The sequence below is a fragment of the Triturus cristatus genome, chromosome 9, assembly GCF_964204655.1.
Source record: "Triturus cristatus chromosome 9, aTriCri1.1, whole genome shotgun sequence".
NCBI classification, from domain to species: Eukaryota; Metazoa; Chordata; class Amphibia; order Caudata; family Salamandridae; genus Triturus; species Triturus cristatus.
Window position 1 is genome coordinate 1,107,378,445 of NC_140592.1, and position 22,636 is coordinate 1,107,401,080.

At 46.0% G+C, this 22,636-nt stretch overlaps 1 protein-coding gene across 1 annotated transcript in view; it reads left to right on the forward strand.

The window, feature by feature from the left end:
- POLE2 (DNA polymerase epsilon 2, accessory subunit) overlaps positions 1–22,636 on the forward strand; it is a 447,127-nt gene that overhangs the window by 152,831 nt on the left and 271,660 nt on the right. Inside the window, exons 6-7 of the mRNA XM_085627013.1 lie at positions 13,199–13,273; positions 15,604–15,687. Coding sequence (XP_085483139.1) covers positions 13,199–13,273; positions 15,604–15,687 — 159 coding nt within the window. The remainder of the gene's footprint in view (positions 1–13,198; positions 13,274–15,603; positions 15,688–22,636) is intronic.

A 22,636-nucleotide genomic window follows, 5' to 3' on the forward strand; every position in this document is an offset into this window, starting at 1 on the left:
AAAGACAGCAAGAATAAAATGAAAAGTTCTATCACAGTTAAAATGTAGTCTAAAACAGCCTAATGCCTACTTCTATGCGCTACTCTGAGAGAGGATAGAAGGCAGAGCAACTTGCAGTCTTGAGTGTTTTAGGGAGAAGAGATGCACTGCATATCTTGTTTGTCAGGAAAAGCTGTCTTTATCAGCGGAGGCGTGAGGCCTTGTTCGCTGCAAAGGGCAAACATACACTGTGGCAGCAGTCTTCCTCCGGGACTTCGCTTTATCGGCTCAAAGCGTCAGGTGAGATGTCGCATCTGCAAAGTACGAAGTGTGCTGTGCGATAATCTGGGCGTAGAATCTCGCCTCACAAATGGTCAAGTGGCCATTCTTATATAGTAAATCTTATCAGAGATTGTAATTTCTGACATAAGTTTAGGGATGTGTGACATAGATTATGTGCATCAAGGTGTGCTTCTTAGGCATTTCCGTCTAAACATATAAGGTAAATGGACGTCAATTCAGACTACACTATTTCGGCAATATATCTGCATTTGTTCTTATTTAACCTTGACGTGGTGAAAAGTAGACATTTCTCCCAGACAAATGTTGCATCAAGTGTGGGATCTATGTCAATAATTGAATGACTTGACGCATTCATAGTTCTTAGAAACGTAAGGTCAGACATTATCTGCGTCTAATGGCATACATGACAATGATTCTGCAAAAATCAGAGAAAATGGAGAACTCAATTGTCTAAGATTGAGTCGATGGCAAAGCCATTATCTAAGATGGAGTCAGGGCCTACATAAAATTGAGTCGGACCTTAGGGGCTTCAGTCAGACTAAGCCAATAGGTTTGCCTTTATATAATGATGTGGTAATCCATTGAACAAATGGGCTTGCCTTTTATATTGATCTGGTTTCCTCTTGATAAAGCCAATAGGCCTGCGTTTTATGTATTTGTGTGGTACTCTTTCAGAAAGCCTGTAGACCTGCATTATTTAAAATGACAACCATTATATTGTTTGAGTGCAGGTTTTGTCTGCCACAGGCCAGAAAAAAAGAAAATAACCCTTGAAATTCACAGGAAAAACAAAGGTTATAGTGACTTTATAGTTTGGAAGGGTAATAAGATCTTACTTTGTTAAAAAAAAATCAGAAATTAACTGGGTAAAAAACAAAGGTTAAAATAATTTTATAGTTACTTGAAAATCTCACTTAAAACATACCATGTGAAACTATAAAAAAACACACTGAAATTCACCAGTGATAGTTATCTGAGCTAACTATAAATTGTGCATCCACCATGCACTGCTTATGATCTCACATATTACTTCATTCATGACCTATTCAATGACATCATTAATGAGATCACTGAATGACATCTCAAATGACAAATGATGACATCATCCAATCAGTGTGACTGTAAACTTTGTTTTAAGATATATATGTATGTATATTACCAACTGGCGGTCACCAATAGGTAGTTATAGTTAAGACTATGTTTCTAGAGGAAAAGTGTTTTTTGACCTGCCTATATCTTTGGCACCGTTTAACAGATCTTCGCGACATTTTGCAAACAAAGCGCCCCGCTAATTCTATTTGTGCTTGGAAATTTTTCAGGTGATCTTTCAAGTGGGGCCGAGAAAAAGGGGGAATAAATAAAGTATGTTTCCCATGTTAATTCCCATAAAGATTTTAGACACGACTACAGCCCAGACCGCTGGACGGAATTACATCACTTTTGGCAACAAGGTAGCTCTTGGTCCAGAAAGCCGCCTTTTTGTTATTTGGTGTAAATCCTTTTAGTAGTTTTCGAGATATGAAAGGAAATTTAAATTTGTGTACCTGGCATAAGCACAGATTTCATGTTGGGATCTGATTGGCTGCCGACACTTAATCTAGAACGTGCTGGCAGCCATCTTGGGACCAATATACATGATAGCATCCCATTGAAATGCATTGTAGGGAATGTCAGGTTTTGAGGGTCACAAAAATGATAACGTATAAAAGGTGATAACAGATTTTAGTTACATCATAAATCATTTGTTGATGGAACCATCATTTTAGGAATTGTGGTGTGTTCTAAGGTGATTTACCCTGTGAAAAAGACTTCTGCTGGGATTTCATAAGTCAAGTTTGAGAGAAAACAGTTTTTTATGATTTTCTCATAGAGGTTATGGAAGGTGCTCCAGAAGCTGAAATGAGAGCATATTTTTAGTAAATTCACACTACCTTTCTCTGCCATATGAGAATTAAGTCTAACATTCTCACTATATCAGAAAATACATTAGAAAAGTGAATTAAAAAACACTCACTCGATGATGTCATCAGTGATATCATGAGTGATTTCACTGGCCATGTTATGAGGGATGTAATATGTGAGGTCATAAACAGTGAATTGCGGGGGCGAACGTTATAGTTACCTCAGCTAACTAGAACTGCTGAATTTCACTAGTTTTGTATGAGTGAAATCTGAGCCTAACTGTAACGTCCCTATAATCTTCTTTGGGTTTTTCTATGAGTACATAGATAAATATAGAAATCTAGATGTAAACACATACATGGTATGTTCTGCTACTCATTTGAGTCCATATTAATCTTGTTGTATCCCCATATGATGCTCTAACCAGGGTGTAATTAAGTTTGCATGTAAGAGGTAAGGTTGTTTACTTGTATGAAGGCTGATAATTGTAATTTTGTAGCTCTTTCTATCGTTTTTCCTAAGAGAAGCCCATTACAAATTGGATACTTACTTACTTATGCCTACTACTCCTCCTGGGGATGGGCCATCAGCCAGGACTCTTCAACTGTCTCTGTCCTGGGCTTTTCTTCCAATCTGACTCCAGGTGTAATACATCTCCTTGCAGTCCTCCTTTAGGCCAGGTGTTTCTTGGCCATCTTCTTTTCCTTCTCCCTTGAGCTTTCCAGGTCGGGGCTTGCCTGGCGGTATTTGATGCAGGCTTGCAGATGGTGTGACCTATCCAGGGTCTTTTAATGATTTTTTCATGAGCAGGGAATTGGAAAGTCTGCTGCCATAGGTAATTGTTGCTGATGGTGCTTGCCCAGTGGATTTGAAGGACTTTCCTCAGACAATTGTTGATGATAAAAGGTCTAGACTTTGTTGTTGGTGGTGGTCACTGTTGTCCCCCAGGTTTCTTCTCCATTGCAAATTGGTTAGTAGTTGGTAATATTGGGATAGTACTCGTTATTTTAAATTGTAGAATCTGTTTGATATAGACCATTTCGAGCTATATTTGGAAACAGGTCAAATTCCAGAGTGTGTAAATTATAGAACTGGTTTAGATTGCAGCTAAGCTGTTAATGAGAATGTCTTGAAATATGTGTGCTGGAAATGGGATGCCAGTGATAATTGTTTTGCGATAGGCTTTGGTGAGGCAGGTGAAATCATCCATACCTTGGAGTTGCAGGCGCATAGAATGTATAAAGATGTCAAGAAGATTTTTGAGTTGAGCTGCAAGTCCTCCTGTTTTTTTTTTTTTTTTGCATCAAGATAGCCTTCAAGATTTGTGTAAGAGAATGATTTTGGAGGTTGAGCATACCAGGTTTGGTGATAGTTTGTGAAGCACCTTCAATAACGTGTTGTGTTGTAAACCCTTCTTGCTTTTCCAAACAAATTTTATTGTTTCAGTATGCCTCTACTAGTATCATCATAAAACAGGATAATTTCCCAAACATTCAATAATGAGTTCTCGACCTTTACATGCAATATCAAAGATACTGGGAAGGAACATCACTTCCAATATCTCTATTTCCCCTCTCGTACCTGCGACCCTTCACGTAGCCAGCAGTTCCAGGTTAGGCACGATCTATAGCCCCATCTGGAGGATCCATGTCATAAGCATCCCTGCGAGGCCTCGCTCCAAACCACCTCAATAGCTAACGGGTTAACAAAACACCCTCTACCCTCCCCCCACCCCTCCAACTCCCCCCCTCCCACCGTCAGACATGTCGCGCCTTCCGCCATCCCCCAGTATAAAGAAGGGGTCACACTGATTGAACTACTGGTATCGCAATGTCAGAGGACAAAAGAACGGGAGCTACCACTTAGTACCCGCTGCCCTCCAGCCCCGCTACCCGCTCTATAAGGGCAATGCAACCATTCACGTGCGCAAGTCTTGTCGTGGAGGGGATCAGTCAGTGTCGTCCGTTGGGTTCTTAAGTAAGTCCACCATCGCCACCCATGCTCTGGCTGCGGTCAACATTTTGTCATTATTAGCTCTCTGGGCCATTTGTAGTCTGAGAATCCCCTCGTAGTCGGCCCACTTTATAAACTCTCGCAGCCATTGTGCAGCATTAGGCGCCGTAACCGCCTTCCAATGACTGGTGATTTCTCTTTAAGCAAGGACTAGCCCCAAGTCTATAAATTTACTGGTAACTTTGTTACGGGCAGTGTGGGGAAACCAGTGAATTAAGCAAAAACCCGGGGTCAGATCAATGCCCCTACCCGTTATTTCGCCCAGTTTAGCCGTTACCTCCCCCCAATACTCGTGCAGCAATGGACACTCCCAGAACATGTGTAAAAATAGAGCATTCTCTAATTTACAATGGGGACAGGCAGTTTGGAACCCGAAGAATTCGTTGATTTTGTGCGGGGTGAGATACGCCCTGTGGAAGACATAAAATTGTATCAGCTGAAATCTCGCATTTCTAGAGCATTTCCACGCCCGCTCCATCAGCTCCTCCCACGGTCTCTCCTTTATAGGGGTCCCAAGGTCCGCTTCCCACTTAATACGTAGCCTCCCCAAAGGGGACCTAAGCTCCTGAGTGAGACGCCTGTATAGGCAGGTTACCGCTTTGATCGTCCCTGCCGCGTATACCACATATTGGCAGGGGAGAGAGGTCGGGTGTTCCGCCATCCCCTTCTTCCAGTGTTTCCGGATAGCTGCCGTCAAAGCAGCATGTAAAAGAAAGTCATGGCGGGGCATTTCGTACCTTTCTAGGAGGTCCTGGTAGGGTAAAAGGACACCATCCTCATAGAGCTCCCCAATAGTGGAGACCCCCACTTCTTCCCAGCCTCGCAGTCGCTGCCAATCCCCCCTATGTGGGAGAGCCTCACAGACCCTCAGCGGGATCTCTAGGGCATACGGTGGTCCCATCTTGGCTCTTCTGTTGGCCTGATTCCAGCACTGCCACACCACCCACAGCTCCCTCGCGATCTCTCGTTCACGTAGAGGAAGCCGGAGAAGCATCCGAGAGAGCTGGCGCAGGTCCGGACCCATGCCCCTGTGGTCTTCCCCCAGGCGTAATCCCCGGGCCACCCACTTTGTAAACCATTGAAATTGGGCTGCATGGAAAAAGGCCTCAAAGTCAGGAACAGAGAATCCCGCCTCCCGCCTGGGGCGCTGCATGGTAGGAAGCGACACTTTGCGTCTCCCAGACCCCCATAAAAATCCCGTAGTTATAGTGTTGAGCTGGGTGAAGTATTTTCGCGGTATCCATAGAGGAAGGGAGCCAAAGTAGTACAGAAAGCGTGCCAAGGTTACCATCTTTAGCAACGCCACCCTCCCCGCTACTGAAAGTGGAAGGGTCCCCCAGAATTCAAAATTGCTCCTGGTGGTTCGTAACGCTCTTCCGATATTCCCTTCCAGCAGGTCGGAGGGTTCATGATAGAGCCGGGCTCCTAGATAAGTCAGGCAGCTACTTTCCCATCTCACGTCTAGCGCACCTGGAGGTAGCCTCTACCACCCCAAATAGGGAAAAGGCACGTCTTATTCCAGTTGACTCTGAGGCCTGCCACCCGACCCAGTCGAGCCAACAGTTCTCGAGCCCCCCGCAGCTCCTCAGCAGCATTGGCAAGGAAAATTAGGAGATCATCCACGTACAGAGCGATGTAATGGAACTGACCCACCCCGTCCAGTCCCTTGTAATATCGTTCCGATCTTGCGTGCACCGCCAGCGGCTCCATTGCCAGCGCAAATAGGAGGGGAGACAACGGACATCCTTGTCTCGTCCCCCTGCTCACACTGCAGGCCTCTGAAATTACTCCCCCCCCCCCCCCCCCCCCGTACAGACCCTGGCAGTCGAGAGGTTGTATAATATCCTCGTCCATCCCACAAATCTCTCGCCTAGACCGAAAGCACGGAGGACTCGTAACAAATACGGCCACTCCAAACTATCGAATGCCTTCTCAATGTCAATCGATAAAATACATGCCTCTTCTCCGAAATGCGCTGAATTGTGAAGCAGCTGACATAATCGACGGACATTCATGACCGTGTTCCGGGAAGGAATAAAACCGGCCTGATCCACATGCACCAGTGTTGTCATGTGGGTCAGGAGACGACCGGCCAGAATGCTGCTCAATATCTTGTAATCAAGATTAAGCATTGCGAGGGGGCTATAGGCAGCGCGATCCCACGCCGGTTTGTCCGGCTTGAGGAGTGGTACGATTATTGCTTCCGGGTTGAACGAGGCAAGCAGCCCTCCCTCCGCGACCTGTTGTAGAGGGCTAACAGATGGGGGGCCAACTGATCCACAAATGTGGCATACAACTCTATTGGGAGCTCGTCTGTGCCGGAGGTTTTATTCCTGGCCATACGTTTTATTGCTCCCCGGACCTCCTCCAGCTCCACATCTCGACCCAGTCTCTCCGCGTCTCCCGCCTCAACCTGAGGGAGTTCAATATCCAGAAAATCCTCCTCCTCCAACACCCGGGGGTCTAATTGGCTTTGATAGAGGGCGGTGTAGTATTCCAGAAACTGGCCATTAATAGCCTGCGGCCCGTAATACGCTGCCCCATCTCCGTCTCGCAGTTCTAAGATTGGAGTTCCCCTTCGTGCCGGGTTGGCCAGCCACGCCAGTAGTGCCCCAGACTTGTCTCTCTCAGCATGCGCCCGCGCCGCGTATGCCCTATAATCAAAACATCTCAGACGTTCCACTTGGGTCGCCAATCCTTCCCTGGCCATTGTAAGCCCCTCCTGTCCATCCACCCGTTCAGGTCTTTCCCTTTCCGCGTCACGGAGCTGTTGTTCTGCCCTCTGAACCTCCTTCAGCAGGGTTCTGCGCACCCCAACCGCTTCTCCTATACAGCGACCTCTTATCACTACTTTGAAAGCATCCCACTCATTGTGAATGCTAGTGGTCGTGTTAGTGTTGGTCTGGAAGTATTCCTCGATTGCAGTGCCAATTGTGGTTCGAAAGACCTGGTCTTCCAACGCCTCCGGTCTGAGGCGCCAACTGGGAATAGTGTACCTAACTCGCAGCCAATTCAGGGACACCAGCAGGGGATTATGGTCTGATATTGTCCTGGCTAAATATTCACTCAGTGTGATGCCCCCATGCACATCTGGGGAACAGAGAATAGAGTCCAGCCTAACATGGAGCTCATGTAAAGCCGAGAAATAAGAGTAGTCCCGTTCCTCTGGGTGATGAGCTCTTCAGGTGTCTATCAGCTCCCAATGCCACTGCCAGTCACGTCGAGCTTCTGCTATTCTATGCGTGGGGGCGTCAGGGAGGGGAGGATGAGACCGGTCTAGGGCCACTTCAGTAATGCAGTTAAAGGTCTCCCCCCCCCCCCCCCCCACTCCCTCTCCCAACAGCACAGAGCCAGTCAGGACCGGCGCTAGCTTCTGAGATAGTTGTGCAAAGAAAGCCGGCTGATCTACATTAGGGGCGTATATACTTGCCAAAGTAATATCTCGGCCATCAAGGCGCCCCACCACTACCAAAAATCGCCCTTCAGGGTCTATTATCTGTCGTACAAATTGAAAGGGAACCCCCGCTCGCACCCACACCAAGGTCCCTCTCGCAAAGGCCGAGTACGTAGTGTGAAACACCTGACCCCTCCATCGACGCTGTAGCGCAGCTCCTTCGATCTTAGTCAAGTGAGTTTCTTGAAGTAAGGCTATTTGCACCCCTCTTCTCGTCAGGTAGGCATGTATTTTGTGCCGTCTGCTCATCGTATGCATCCCCCTAACATTCCAGGTCATATTTATGCTTACGGAGGTACCCATAATCCTGACTCTATATACTGACAACAGCGATCCCCCTTAGCGACATGTCTGACCCCAGCCCACTTATCCCAAACTGTAAACCCTACCCAACTCCCACACCCCAGGACAGGCACACAAGAACAAGTCCTCATCCAAACTACAGCATTCATACTCTAAACCATGAAAAGGTGGAGGTGCGTGTCTCACTCCCGATGTCCCCAGAACTCCCCCCGACTCCTCTAGGTCATCCAGCCGGGCCCCACTGTACAGCCAAGCCCCTATATCATTTATCAGTTAGGCCACTGGGACCAGGGCCTATAAGGGGCAGCCCCTCATCTTCTCTCCAAGGGACCGGCAAGCCAATTAACCAAACACCTCGTCTGCCGTCTGCGGAGTGACGTCCGGAAGTTCAGCATCAGAGAGCCCCTGGACACTACTCGCTCTCGAGCTCTCAGTCCTGGCCCTCTCGCGGTCTGTGTCGTTGCCAGTCGGACTGCCATTCCAATGGCTAATGGCTGCCACTGCCAAAACCGCCCTATCTCATTCCCGTCGACGGCCAGCAGGAGAAATGGACCGCCGTGGGGGTGAAACGGGAGACAACTGCTGCTGGGGCGAATCCAGATGTGGTGAGCGTGGCCCGATGTCGCCTCGGGTGTCCAACCAGTCCCAAGCGGCTTGCGGGGTGAGAAAAAAGTGCGTCTTTGCCCCTGAAGTCACCCTAAGGCGGGCCGGGAATAGCATTGCATAGGGAAGATGAAGTTGACGCAGTTTCCGCTTAACAGCCAGGAAGGAGGCTCTCTGACGCTACACCTCCCTAGTAAAATCCAGGAATATCATCACCTTGCTGTTCCCGATCTGTAGGTTCCGTTTCTCGCGGGCCCTCTGTAGAAGAAAGTCCCGATCCCGCTAATGCAGTAGCCGCACCACAAGTGGACGGGGTGGGGCTCCAGGTCTAGGTGGGCGAGCTGGGACCCTGCGAGCATGTTCCAGTGCATAGAAAGGGGAGAGACCCTCCGGGGCCACCTCTGCTTTCAGCCATGTTTCCAGATACTGAACCGCATCAGCCCCTTCCTCCCGTTCCGGAACGCCTACTATGCGGAGGTTATTCCTTCTCGAACGCCCCTCGCTGTCCTCCGCTCATATCTCTAGCACCTTAACCCTGCTCACCACTTCTTTCAGTGAGCTTTGAGGGATGGTGACCGCATCTGGTATGTCCTTCATGGTAGTCTCGTTGGCTATTACTCTCTCTTTAAGTTTCCGGTGGTCGTCTTTCAAGAGGGTAAGATCCGACCCAATGGCGTCCATCCTCGCCTCCAACGCCTCCCGTAAGGATATAATGGCCTGCATGATGTCACCCAATGAGGGATCTCCGAGTTGCCCCATGCCACGCCTCCCGGCAGTACTCTCCTCATCGTCTGTGTGGTGTTCCGATTCGGTCGGCCGCAGAACCTCGTACCTCTTGCTCCTGGACACTCTTCCCATTTTCCAAGCTATTATCGGAAGTAGGGTGATGCATGTGTAAAGTCCGTGGGCCCCGCCCTCCCCGGTCAAGTGCGATGCCGCCGTCCTCCAGTAGGTGCAGTGGCACCTCTCCCTCAGCCCACGCGTGATTTGTCTGACAGTACGTGGGCTAAGCAACTCCAATCCACAGTCACCCCCGGGAGTTGGCCAAGTTCCCTCAGTAGTGGGACGGATGGTCCATCTAGGAACAGGGGGCTCGCCCCCGCAGCAGTGCAGGAAATAGGAAGACCTGCAGCGCTATCACTGTGGCCCTCCAGTGTAGCAGAGACCGGGCCTGACACCCCCCCGGTTCTGTGATGACACTTGCAATGACCGGCTCTGGCGAAGGGACGTGCCTGCGCTTCCAGTGATGTTAGTCCTAGACTCCCCCACTACAAGGCGGTCCGTCACAGCGCGCCTCCAGTGCCAGTACAGCCGTGCTGTAAGCAGTTTCTTCGTCCAATCCCCTCCACGCTCTCCCTCAGCGCCGCTCTCTTGTCATGTCTCTGTGCCAGTCAGCATGGGCATGTGAGGCGCCCGCCAGCACTCACCAGGGGTAGCCTGTGCGCACCGCTCACCAAATCCTGGAATAGCAGGCTACTTCAGGTGCTGCCAATTACGGGCCACTCGCGCCTCCGTCCATCCCTATCCCACCTGACCGCACCACAAGGCCTCCGGGAGTCCAGGGCAGTCGCGGCAAACACCAGACCCTCCAGGCGTTGCGCGTGTCTGCGGGCCGCAGCATCCCCAGGCGCGCGAACCTCAGAGGCTCTGTCCACAGGAACTTCTCCTTCCGCCCCAAGACCAGTGCAGTCGGGTGTCGCCGCAATCTGCCATCTCAGCAGGATAGAGCGCCAATCCGCGCCGGCGGTCACCGTGTGCAGGAGAGGCGGCCTGGACGCGAGCAGTTTCACTTCGGCATAGGCAGGGTCCCTCCGTCCGCTCGGTCCGCCATCTTAAGGTCAGGCAGCCTCAGCCAGTCAGCCTGACGAGGCGAGTCCGGCTCCTCCGCCCCGCAGCTTCACCGCCCAGAGGGTTCCCAGGCAGGATCCTACCTCCGAGCAGTTGGGGTATGACAGCCAACAGCCTTGCCAGGGGCACTTGGAAGCCCTAACGGCTGGCGTCTCCTCCTCCGAGCACAGCCCCCATTTTGGGTCTCGATGCGAGGAGAATCAACGCGCAGAGAGATCCCAATTTTCTCCTTTTGCCAGCGCTGCTCACGCCTCAAAAGTTAAGCCAGGAGGGCACCCGGTATTCCTCTCTAGTTTGCAGTATCAGGGGCCTCCGTATCTCGTCAGGATGATCTACGGCGGAGGGCAGCCACGGAGGAGCTCCGAGGTCCGCTGCTGCTTACATCGGCGCCTAGCCACGCCCCCCGTAAAGCCTTCTTGCTTTTGTACGTTTTTATAGTGTCTGGTGGGATTTCATAATTTAAGTTTGTTATTAGTGTTGTTTGACTTTTTCCATTGCCTTTCCAGAGATATTTTGTTAGATTTGAGTGTCCAACACGCTGTCATCCATCCATTCTTCCAGCATTCATGGGAGTTGATGGTGTTTTTCTTTAAAATAATGAAGTTAAGGGCATAGGTCATTCATTGATGGAATTGTTGAACTGAGATAATCCGATTTTTAAGTAAGGAGGTGGTTAGTTGAACGTGTACATTGTGACGTCCAGCTTTTTATAGTCTACAAGTTGTAGGAACTACAACCTTAGAATTAGCTGGAAAATCTATGTGGAAACAAAACCAGACCTTGTCACTTTTTGCCTGAACTGATGAAGATGTGTAGGCTACACATTGAATCAATTGTATGCCTATTTGTGGTGGTAGAGCAAGAGACAATTTGTAGAAGGTTTAATGATTGTAGGCTGGGTAGATGGAATTCATTTATGTCAGTGTAGGCTTGTTACATCAGGTAGTGCTGTCCCATTATTGTAAGGATGCTTTAAAGTGACATTTGAGTTGAAATCTTCTAAGAGATCAACAAAAGCAGGGTTGGAAATAGGAGGTTTTTGAAGAGGAAATTTGAGGCTGTGAAAAATGATGTAGTTGAACATTGGACCTTGTCTTGCTTCCCCTTTCAGATAATACAGAATCTCCCACACAATGGCTCAAACACGGCGAAGCAAATCGTAAAACACAACACCTAGAAAAGTGGTTTTATTTTACAAAATGCAAAGACTCTTATTTTTAGAATAAGGCTTGGGGTTTTATTTTACACAATACTCTCTAGAACAGAAAGGCTTTCCCAGATGCCAAAATGACCAACATTGAAATATATATATAGATATATATATATTTATATGCAAAGCAATAATAACACACTTAGTAAATGCAACAGTTAAATGCATGAATAATACTAATGAACAAACAAGCAGCAAATAATATGAGATAAGACTCAAGTAAATATAATGGACGTTGTGCAAGAGATCAGAAATATATATATATACACTAGATACATCAAATTATTACTTTGGATGAATACCTCACTCATTCACACATCACCAAGAAAACACCTCAAATGACCACAGCCACTGGAACCATGCATCACAATGGCACTAGTCAGAAACAAATCACCTCACCCGATCGTTCACTCGACATCCTTGCCAATTTACACTGCTGGCTTGGACTCTTGACCGAGAATCAGGGTCCGTTTATCTTACAGCAGTACGTCTACTCTGTAAGTGAGCTCCCAACTCAGGACGTCATACATTCAGGCTAGGGTAAAGTAAAGTAAAACACCAAAGTCAATTAAAATAATGGTAGTCAAAGGTCATCACAGGGTGTCAGACCACAAAGAGTGCCTCTAGCACTACAGACCTGCAGAAAGGTGTGTTCTGCAGCAGTATAGAGACACTATGGACATTAAGGGGTCTATGTGTTCCCCAATGTGATGTAGGCAAACCCTTGCCCTTGTATGGGCTGAGGACACAGCTGCGAAGAAATTTCAAGGTAGAGCAAGATGTAGATATTAAGGACCAGTAGTGTTAAAAGAAATTGCTCACAATCAGCCTTTATTGTGAAACAATCAAACTGAGCATGTCTCTTGCTCGTTATGCAAGGCAAATTGATAGTCGAACTGAAGGGTAAAGTGGGAAGGGCTTGGAATTACTGTAGAACCAGGCTACATGTGAAGACATCTTGTGTTTTTTTTTTCTTTATGTACGCTCCAGCTGTGAGTCTGCATAGTCAGCTGCATGGACGGTTTAGTGACAGTACGCTGGAGCTCATCAGAATTCCTAATTAATATTTTTTTCATTTGAATAAATATGTATGTGCAGAGAAATCAGTTGGAAATTGTCAGTTTTTATGTGCAAAAATCATTGAAACCAGGATCCTGAATTCTCTTAATTGCCTAGTTCTTTACAATTTTTCCTCGAATCAATTTATCTATTACATTTAGCTTTCTGTGCTATATGGAAGTCCTTAGCTAATTAGCCATTTCTTCGCACTGGTTCAATCTATGCAGCTTTGTTAACGGGGGTCTACATCATAATGACGAGAAAGTATTCGATGGAAGAATGAACAGTATATATTCGACTTGGTAATATATGCTCTAAAAATGTAAAACCTTTGTTTTGTCAAAGCAATATTTTATTTTGTGTCTTTCAAACATCATCCTAGTCTGTGTTCAGGTAGCACATTAATGCTAATGGCTAGAATTGAAATGGGGAATGAAGTACTATATTTCAATGTTTTGAGTCTAGACCTTGTGAGAATGATCAAAGCGTTTGCTCATAAAAACTTAACCTTGTTTTTGTTTTAGCGAACACACCGGCATGAATTATTTACTCCTCCTGTAATTGGTGCTCATCCTGATGAAAGCAGAAGTAAATTCCAAGTAAGGAAACAAATTATGTACTCCTACTTCTAAAGGGTTCACTTGATCAGAAACAACCTCTGAATCCAAGTCTTAGCCTCACATTTTCTTCCTTCTGATTGGATGTCCTACTCAGAATGGAAAGAGACCCCAGCATGCTATAAAACATTTTTTTTTAAAACAGACTAATGCAGGGCCGGATTTATGCCCTACGCCATTGTAGTCATGTTTTTTTGTTCATTTCAGTATATCCATTCCAGCGGAATCTAGCATATTCAGTGTTGAATACTGAACGTGGGCTTACTGGTAAAACAGTTTCCTGCACAGTACATACAGGTTCCACCCTGGCACTTTGTTGCCCTTATACGGAGAGTTTGTTCCTGCATGGTGGTGTTTTTCACGCTGGTTCTTGAATTCAGGGAATACTGTTCCTGAAGCATTTAATTCTTGGAGATGGGCTTCATGGTTAATCCTTCTATTATCTAAGACTTAAGCACCTCATTTACACACGTCGCTACTGTCAGTCATTTGTAGCTAGATTTCAGAAGGTTTGGTTGCACTGGTATACACTTAATTTGGGTACATATTTGCCTTGGAGAAACAACAGAATTGTGCTATGCCCAGCCACTTTTATTGCTTCTGCAAGATTCAGAGAGGCTGTTAGGGTTCCGGGCTCCTCGGAGCTGAATGGACACCCATTAGGTAATATGATTTTGTATCCATCCATCCCGCTTGGTTGACTACACTGAGTGGACTCACATCTGCTCCCATTGCAGACCATGGGATTCATCAGTGCGGTATGGTACGTTTTATAGTTTGAGTGTATACACAGTAGTTTGTTCTCATTGGGGTGTTTCCATGCTGCTTGAGAATGCTGTTGGTCGACTGTTGTTGGTGTTATGCTCACTCAACTGCGGCTGTATATAGAGTTTCCAACTGGTTGTGGACAGTTGATGTCTTGCTCACTTGGTATATTCAGTCTCCAGGATCTTCTATACTTCGACAACATAAAACTACCTGTACCATTTCAAGCTGCCTCCAGCCTCGTCATTTCACCAAATGTTGGTGATGAGTTACATTTTGGCTTGAACTTGTATGGAGCTCGCCTGGGATCAACAAGTGCTGCTGTATTGCACACCCTTCTGGCATTTGTTTAACTCTACATTGGGTTCAAGGATTTCGTAAATGTAGCTGTCAACACCACAGTCTGTCCTGGAGGTTAGTGGGTGTGAGGTGTTGTTTTGGAAGTAACATGGCCTTTGCGTCTTAAGGAAGGGAGTGACGTCACAAATCGTACGCTGCTGTGACAATGTCTAGTGTGTACTTCAGTAATGTAAGACACATGTATTATGCACATGCTGTTTGAGGATGCTATTGGTAGACTGTACTGGGTAATTTGCGCACACACCTGCATCTGTATATGGAGGTTCACCTGGCTGCCGTCAGTTGATCTCCTGCTTGTTTGCTGTCGTGATTGGTCTATGGGGGTACTTTCCGTCCACACAAATAAACCTACCTCTTCATCTCATCCTAGCCAGATGAGCATTTATGGCCAGATGAGCATTTACGCCCTTTGTCCCTTTCTGTGGTGCCTGTCAAAGTGTTATTGGCTTCAGGACAAGTCTATTCACAGACTAGATTTTTTCTAGCAAACTGATATTTGGACTACAAAGGAATAAGGGTTTGACAAAGCTCTATGCATTGGTCCGAAGTGCACCTCTCTATCTGACAGGAACCTGAAGATCATTTACAGCCCAAGAATCAGGACAGAGAGAGGATACACACTAAAGATAATAACAGGCAATAGAAGGGGGGGGCTGTCTGAGAGATGGAATGGATGGGCTTGGACCAAGATGGTATACATAGACAGTGGGTACCCCTAAGTGGTTTCTTTAGAAGTGTCAAGAACTATAGAGAGACTGAGAAGGCATCCAGCTGAGTGTATCATTTATCCGTCCCCTGGGTTGTCTCTTAGAAAAAAACGCAATCAAGTACTTGTGCCATCTCATCACCACTAACCCTTGCGTGATAGGCGGCATTGCACTACTGGCAGTATGAGTGTGCAAGAGCCTAGCCCACCCCTATTGCATTGATTTCATGATGGACTTAAGCAGTTCCAATGGATGGCTATTTTGAATGCTTTACTTTTGGGCCTTAAGTCCATAATGTAGTCATGAAAATAGCCTTGTAAATGTAACAATTTTATGGTGGTTCGTTTCCCCCTTTGCGTTCAGGTAATCATGCTGTTTAGTCATCTATTAAGTATTTGCTCTTTATGTTCTTGTAAGCATAGATGCAAGTGTTGAGCATCGAGCCTTCATGGCTGCACCTAATCTATTGATTTATTTCAGCTTAAAACAGTTGAGACTCTACTTGGCAGCACAGCAAAAGTTGGAGACGTGATTGTTCTTGGAATGTTGACCCAACTTAAAGAGGTAAGAAAATTATCCTATTCATGAACCTAGTGCTTCAGTGGCGTAACATAAACCCCCGCAACCCTGTGGTGTGGGTGGGGCCCCGGGCTTTAGGGGGGGCCCCCTCTGCAAAAGTGGCAGTTGGTGGGCTGGGGAGAGGGGCCCCCTCCTTGTAATTTGCAGGGGGGGGGGCCCCAAGTTTCATTGCGCCACTGTAGTGCTTTACGTTTGTTGATTCGTGCTCTACTTTTAAAATGCAAATGCTGAGTAGCCTGAGGAAAGGGAGCATGCACTAGAGTTATCTCAAAGAGAAACAAAATTGAATATCCAGGAAGATTAATGCTGGTCTGCGAAAGTTGGTCTCTAGTTATTGCAATAATTTGGCCAACTATTATCTGCTCTGCCAGTTTCCGAGGTCCTTGCGTGATGTGCTGCTCTAGTCCATGTTTTTAGGTCTCGCCTGAGCCAACGCGCATGCGCTACTCTGCGAGGCTTCTAGTAAGGACTTCTAACTCGGACCACGCGCTATTGGCCTTAGCGTGTGTCCTTCTAAGAAAGACAGCACGCAATTGGCCAAAGGCGGGTGCATGTCCCGCCTTCTCTCTCCCCTGGCCTAAGGAGCTTGGGAACGAGCAGCAGCACCATCTGTTTCCAGTTTTCGCGCCCGCGTCTCGCGGTCGCATTAATTGGAAACAGATGGCGGTCCCACTGGCCCTGATGTACTTTTTCTCCAAATGCGGCGCTTTCACTTTCGCCGCCGACCTGGCACGCGTGGCCGCGCTTGTTTGATTTAGAATTCTGTGACCCCCAGGGGGCAGGAATGTCCAGTATAGGCTCAAGCGGTCGGGATGCATCCAGGTTTTTAAGACAGCCACGACTGGATAATCGGCATGTAATTGTTTAATGTGGTCATGACCTGGGCACTTTCTACGTAAGGCGCAGCTGTTGCGGGCTTCACGCTACCCCTCCCCCTTTCACTTTTTGAGACTGAACTTTCCTGCTCCTCTTTATTTTCAGAATGCCGGTACCCCCATTCCTCTTTTCATGCAATGCTTATTTTTGTTCCTGCCTAGACTCCCTATACAGTGCTCAACTCTAGTCTAGCTGACCGGCTGCTCTCTTTAGCTCGCTCCATAATACGTACTTCTCCCTTTCTCTCTAAACATCTTAAACTCCGTTCCTTCTCACATCCTCCGTGTGAGATTTAATTCTCTCCCTCCCAATGATGTCTGCTCTCTCCAACACTGCTCACACATAGCTTCCTCCATGCCTAGGGCGTCTGCAATCTCCCCCTCCCGCAAGAGAGTGCCCATCTGTCTGCACATCTCACTCCATGCCTGGGCTGTCTCTTCGACTCTGTGGGATGCATGCAGCAGTCTCGCTCCCTAGACCACCTCCTCTCACATCGCCCTTTAAAGTGTGTAGATAGGCAGTGCTTTAAGTGGACAGGTACTCAGTACCTGCACTACTTCTATTTGTAAGGGCCAGTACTGGCACCTCTCAGCACTTCTATAGTTTTAATAGGAGAGTACTGGCACTTCCCAGCAGCAAACGCGTGCTCTGGGGCAAGGAGTATCTGCACTTCTATATTTTCATCTCAAGCACTGGGTATGGATACCATCCTCATCGGTTTCTCCCACAGATACCCTGTGTTCCTCCTTCCATGGACAGCGAGCCCATTTCATCAGCCACAGACACACTCTGCACAAATATAACTTTGACAGCTTTCAGCACTATGATTAGTGTCTCACACGGCCTATCGATCATCACCCCATGTCCCGAGCCAGTGACCCCAGCTGACATTACAAAGTCACCCCAGCTGACATTACAAAGTCACCCCAGCTGACATTACAAAGTCACCCCAGCTGACATTACAAAGTCACCCCAATGTGCTTTTGTCAGCATTTGCAATGCAATAGGTCTCGCATTTACGCGAGTTTCAGCTATTGACATTGCAAATAACGCTGCCTTTTTTTTTTGTTTTTAAGACATAAATAAAAGGCATTGTCATTTACTATACCAATAGCTTAAACTTGCGTAAGTGCGAAGCCTATTGCATTGGAAAGGCTTGTTTTTTTTAAAATCTGGGACTTGTAGTCCTATTTATTCCATTATAGAACAGGACTACAATTCCCAAAATTCAAAGAAAAAAAACCCGGACTGAAGAAGCACATCACACATGGACCTCGGTAACTTGGCAGCTTTGCATCATAAACATGATGGGGGTGGAGGTTTAGATTTATGTCAACAGCGGTTGATGTTTTAATGTAGCAGGATGTGGAATATTGGTTAGAGATGAGCTGAAATACCAGTAGCACAAGACTTGATTCATTTACTTGCTGTCTGTTAACAAAATACGAAAGTTTAAGGGAGCTCATTTTTGGCCAGAAGACGTCATTGTGCACTCTGGGTTTTAAAAGAGGGGCTAAAGAAGTACCTATACTCTTTTTCTTGCAGGTTGGTACAACCAACTAAGGCATTGGTTAGACTTTTTGACTGTGTGCAAGTTCTTCACAACTATGAAATGCAATCACTACTGAGACCGTCCTTTGTTCTTGAAATCTAGTTTTAAAATGACATGCAGAATTTTAGAAATCCTATCAAAACATTTATAAAAAAGACAAAATTCAGGGTTTGTAAGAGTTGGGTCGGCGCCAACGGGGCCGTGTACCCACCATGGTTCACTCACTCCTGGAGCCCAGATGGTATGCTGGGGGTTGCTAAAAGGGCGCTTCCTCATCACCTCTTGAGCCAGACCGCAGGTACCTTAATTTGCCCCGTGCGGATAACATCACTTAATATATACGGGGGCTTCCGAATTTCCTTGAATCATAATGTTGCCTGAGCATGGCTCTGTGCTGGCGGCATCTTTTAGTGCTTCAAGAGGGGCCAGAATTTTCATGCTTTTTTTTCTAGGGAAATCGGCCAGAGTCCATGGGGAATTCATTAGGCGGAATTTGCGTAGTCGCACTATGCAAAGCTCCGCGAAATGGTAAAAAATCTCCGCGAAGACTCGGAATTGCTTGTTCGCGATGCATTTTTCCTGTTTGCGAACGCTGTTTGCGTGCACGGGGGGAAATATCTTGCGAACACGCTTTTTGAGAACGTGAACAAGCAAGGAATGCAGATTTTTGGGCAAAGCCACGTTCTCCGTGAACGTGAAATTACCCAAATTCCGCGAGCGGAACAGAATTTACCGCCCAGTCCTAGAATTCATTACACTTGTCTATGAACTTGGGTAAGCAGTGGCATTGAAGTCTTTGCTAACACGATATCAGAGCGTGACTTCTAAACTGGCAGCAGAACCTGGGTGCTCCATGTAGGGGCTTATCCTCTATTTGGGCACCCAGAGGGGGCATTCGATCTCCCTTCCAGTGCGAACGCAATGGGCTGATTGTCTGCAGCGAAAGGCCTGTGATCTTTGTTCCACGCATACATACTATGCACCAGATCTCTGGTGTGTTATCTTTTATCCGGGCTCGATGCATCGATCTTTAAAACCTCTTTATGGAAAAAAAGCCTCTTCATGGAGATGCGAAAGGGAGGAAGAGATTCCCAATTTCACCACGTCTCACACAATGGAGCTCCGACCTCTTCGCCAAAGATTTTGCTCTGTGATCAGGGACACATTCCTTGATCATTGTTTGAAGATTATTTTTCAGAGGTGTCATCTTCCTGACAATGGAGTGGCTCATATCAGGATCTGCAAGGAGCCAAAAATCGTGCCATTTGTGCTTTTATGTGGGGGCTTTGTTTGCAGTGCTGGGAGTTTGAATACGCGCTTCTCCAGTGCGGACTAGCTTGAAGGGGCGGTTGGTCATGACAGATGTGTTTAGCAATCAACCCTTCCATCCTTAACACAAGTGCTACCTCAAGTGGAGAGGTAGTAAACCCACCACTGTAATTTAAGCCATACTCTTTAGGGTCTCAAGCACCTCGACCTGGCTTTCAAATTTTAAGAAGGCCTCTGTCAAACCTCCTTAAAGCTTCAGCAGGTCTCTGCTTCTCTTTCAGTTGATCCCATCTTCAGTAGTATTTACATACTGCTGACCCAGCCACTAGGGCAACTGAGCACTTACAACTAGGAGAAGAATACCTATAATTTTCATTGATGAGAGGGATGGAAATGAGAATGTTAGGTAGATACATTTTAAAGAGGTTGGTTTTTAGATGTTTATGGAAGCGTAGAACGTTCTGGTGCACTATATTACTATACAGGATCAAGCTCTAAAGCGTGGAGGCAAGGCAGGAAAAAACGTGTTTGGATATAGTTGCTCTTTGAATACTGGAATTTTCAAAATTGTTCCTAATGTTTCTGTGACCTCTGAGCTAAAGTGCGTCATTCAGGTATACAGTTTGGATGGTTTTTAATGCTTTATGGGTAAAACTACCAAACTTAAAGTACGCACTTGGAGTGGGTGTGATGGTGTCTGACTAACGGAGGAGCTGGATGTTACTCAGATATTCTGAGCGCCAGAGTGGATTTAGAAAGGTCTTCCACGACTGAATTACCTCCATCCAAATGGCTCAGGGCTAGGGCCTGAACTGTTGATTTGAATTCTGAGAAATGTGGGGTTTTATTTTCTCCAGCAGGTGGAGTTGAAATGTGGAGTATCTTGTCAATTTGGTGATTGGTCTGTTGGGTGAGATGTTGGTCTATGAGAAAGCCCAGTAATTTGTTATGAGGGACCAGATGGTGGACAAATCCTAGAGGGCATAGACATTCTATTCACCAATGTATTTGCGGCACAGAGTATTTGGAGCACAAATTCAATTTTAGTTAAATTCAGTTTTAGAAGGAGAAGAGACATCCAGTTGGTTTACTGTTGATGGACGATCTTCAGATTAGCTGTGCTGACTGTGTTGGGGAGACCTCAGTAGATGTGGGCGTTTTCACCTTATTGATGTTTACAGTGGTTGCTGTCTTAGCTTATTGTGGCGAAAGGTTCTACATAAAAAGTTAAAGAGGTATCCTGATAGGACAGAACCTTAAGGAACGCCACATTTGACGAGGATTGTGGGTAATTAGAATAAGTTTCGTTTCATAATGTTCGATTTTGAGACCATAAATAATTTAAATCAATTTAGGACTGTACCTATGAACCCCGTTCTTAAAGATCATAGGGGTTTAAGAGTCTGGTGTTAAAGGGTGTTGAAAGCTGCTGAAAGATCTAGCAATACCAGCAGACATGCACCCCCTTTGTTCAGGATTTTTAGTGCCCCATCTAGTACCTGAATTGTGAATGTCTCTGTGCAGTGTTTGGAACAGAATGCAGACTGAAAGTTATGGAAGAGATTTTTATAGGAGATGAATTATCATACTAGGCTGACCTAGATTGTATTTAGTGCTATAGGGCCCTCCTCACTTGCCACTGTAGAGCAATGATAGGCTTATCATTGAACAACCCCTCTGTAGATTGCTGCTCGCTCTTACTTTTAGTGTGGCAAGAGATATATTAATAGCTCACCACAGTCCCTCTGTAGATGCATACAGAAATTTCCAAATGCTAAAAATACATGTGCCTCTTATGCCCTAATTATTCGATTTAAAGCAAAAGATACTTGAAACCTTTAATAAAAAAGAAGGTATGCACAACGTTCAACTAGTTTTAGAACACGTCTACACACTAAGTATACCTCAGAATTGGTTTCATTATTTCTAATACCTGTATTATATCAGTTAGGTTTTTAAAAATATATGTTTTCTGAATTGGCACTATGTACTTATGTGGATTTTTACTGTATGGTTAAATTAGAATAAAAAAATATAAGGTGTGCGATACAGGTGGAATCACACTTTTAGAAGTCCTACAGGAAGATGGGCTCTAGGAAATGCTGCTGAAGGCAGTGGCTATTAGAAAGAGGTACTATTTGAGGGTCACAGGATCTTGATCTCCGCTCTGAATCTTTTGTGAAAAGGAAGGAACTACAGGTAGTATTTAAGAAGCTTCTCCAACTTGCAGCGCAAGCTTCCGTCTCCATCCTGCCTGCCGTAAGCTTACACTCAAGGGGGAAATATGAATGCAGCAACTACATACATGGATTCCTTAAAGGTGTCTGTGATTATAGGCAATTCTGTCGGTTCTAGCCCTGGGGAGGAGACTAGGATGGATCTCAACTTTGTTAAAGGATGTTTGAGATCTGGCGCCATGGTATGGTGTGAGTATCGTCTCACGAGTAACTTAAATGTCCTGGACCAAGGGAAAAATACTAGGATAGAGGGTTGTTCATGATGTAGTAATCTCTCCCAGATTCCAGGCATGCGCTCTAATCATGTAGTTGCTTTGAATACCGGCGTACAATGCAACCAGCCAAGTCCATTAAGTGTTGAGGTTTTGATAAGACTTTGGGATGACATGGCAAATAACACTGCGTGGAATTGTCTGTCCAACTTCCAGACCCTAAATATATTCAACGTGTGCAACAGTTCGACATTAAGTGTAGAGATTAAGTGTTGGGGCATCTATATGGTAGTAGCTGCCCACAACCCTCACCTTTGTTTGCAATACCCTCCATTAACCCCAAAGGAAGGGCTTGTTCAGTTAACGACCTAGAGACTGACTCATTGGTGAAACCTAGACTTTTTTGCTCTCGTGTCCTTCGGGCCAATACTGTAAACACTATCTAAAGCGATCTTGCGTTTGTAATTTTGCCTAAAAGAAAAATAATTTTGAGCCTCTTCACTGCACTACCCTATATCTCACTCTATACCTCTCTCAGTACATACTCTACTTCCACTCTCTGACTCATCACAAACTTCACTCTACTACTATGATCTTCAAAATAACCCTTTATAGACTCCTCTCTCCTCTCCCTCCTTGCACCACCTCAAACCTCATTTTACTATTCAGACCTCCCAAACAACCCTTTCTAAACCCTTCCAGCATGTATTCCTCCTTAAAGTAATCCAAGATCTCTTTTTTCCCTAGTCCACTTCTAGAGAATCTTTCCCATCTCATATCTATTTTAC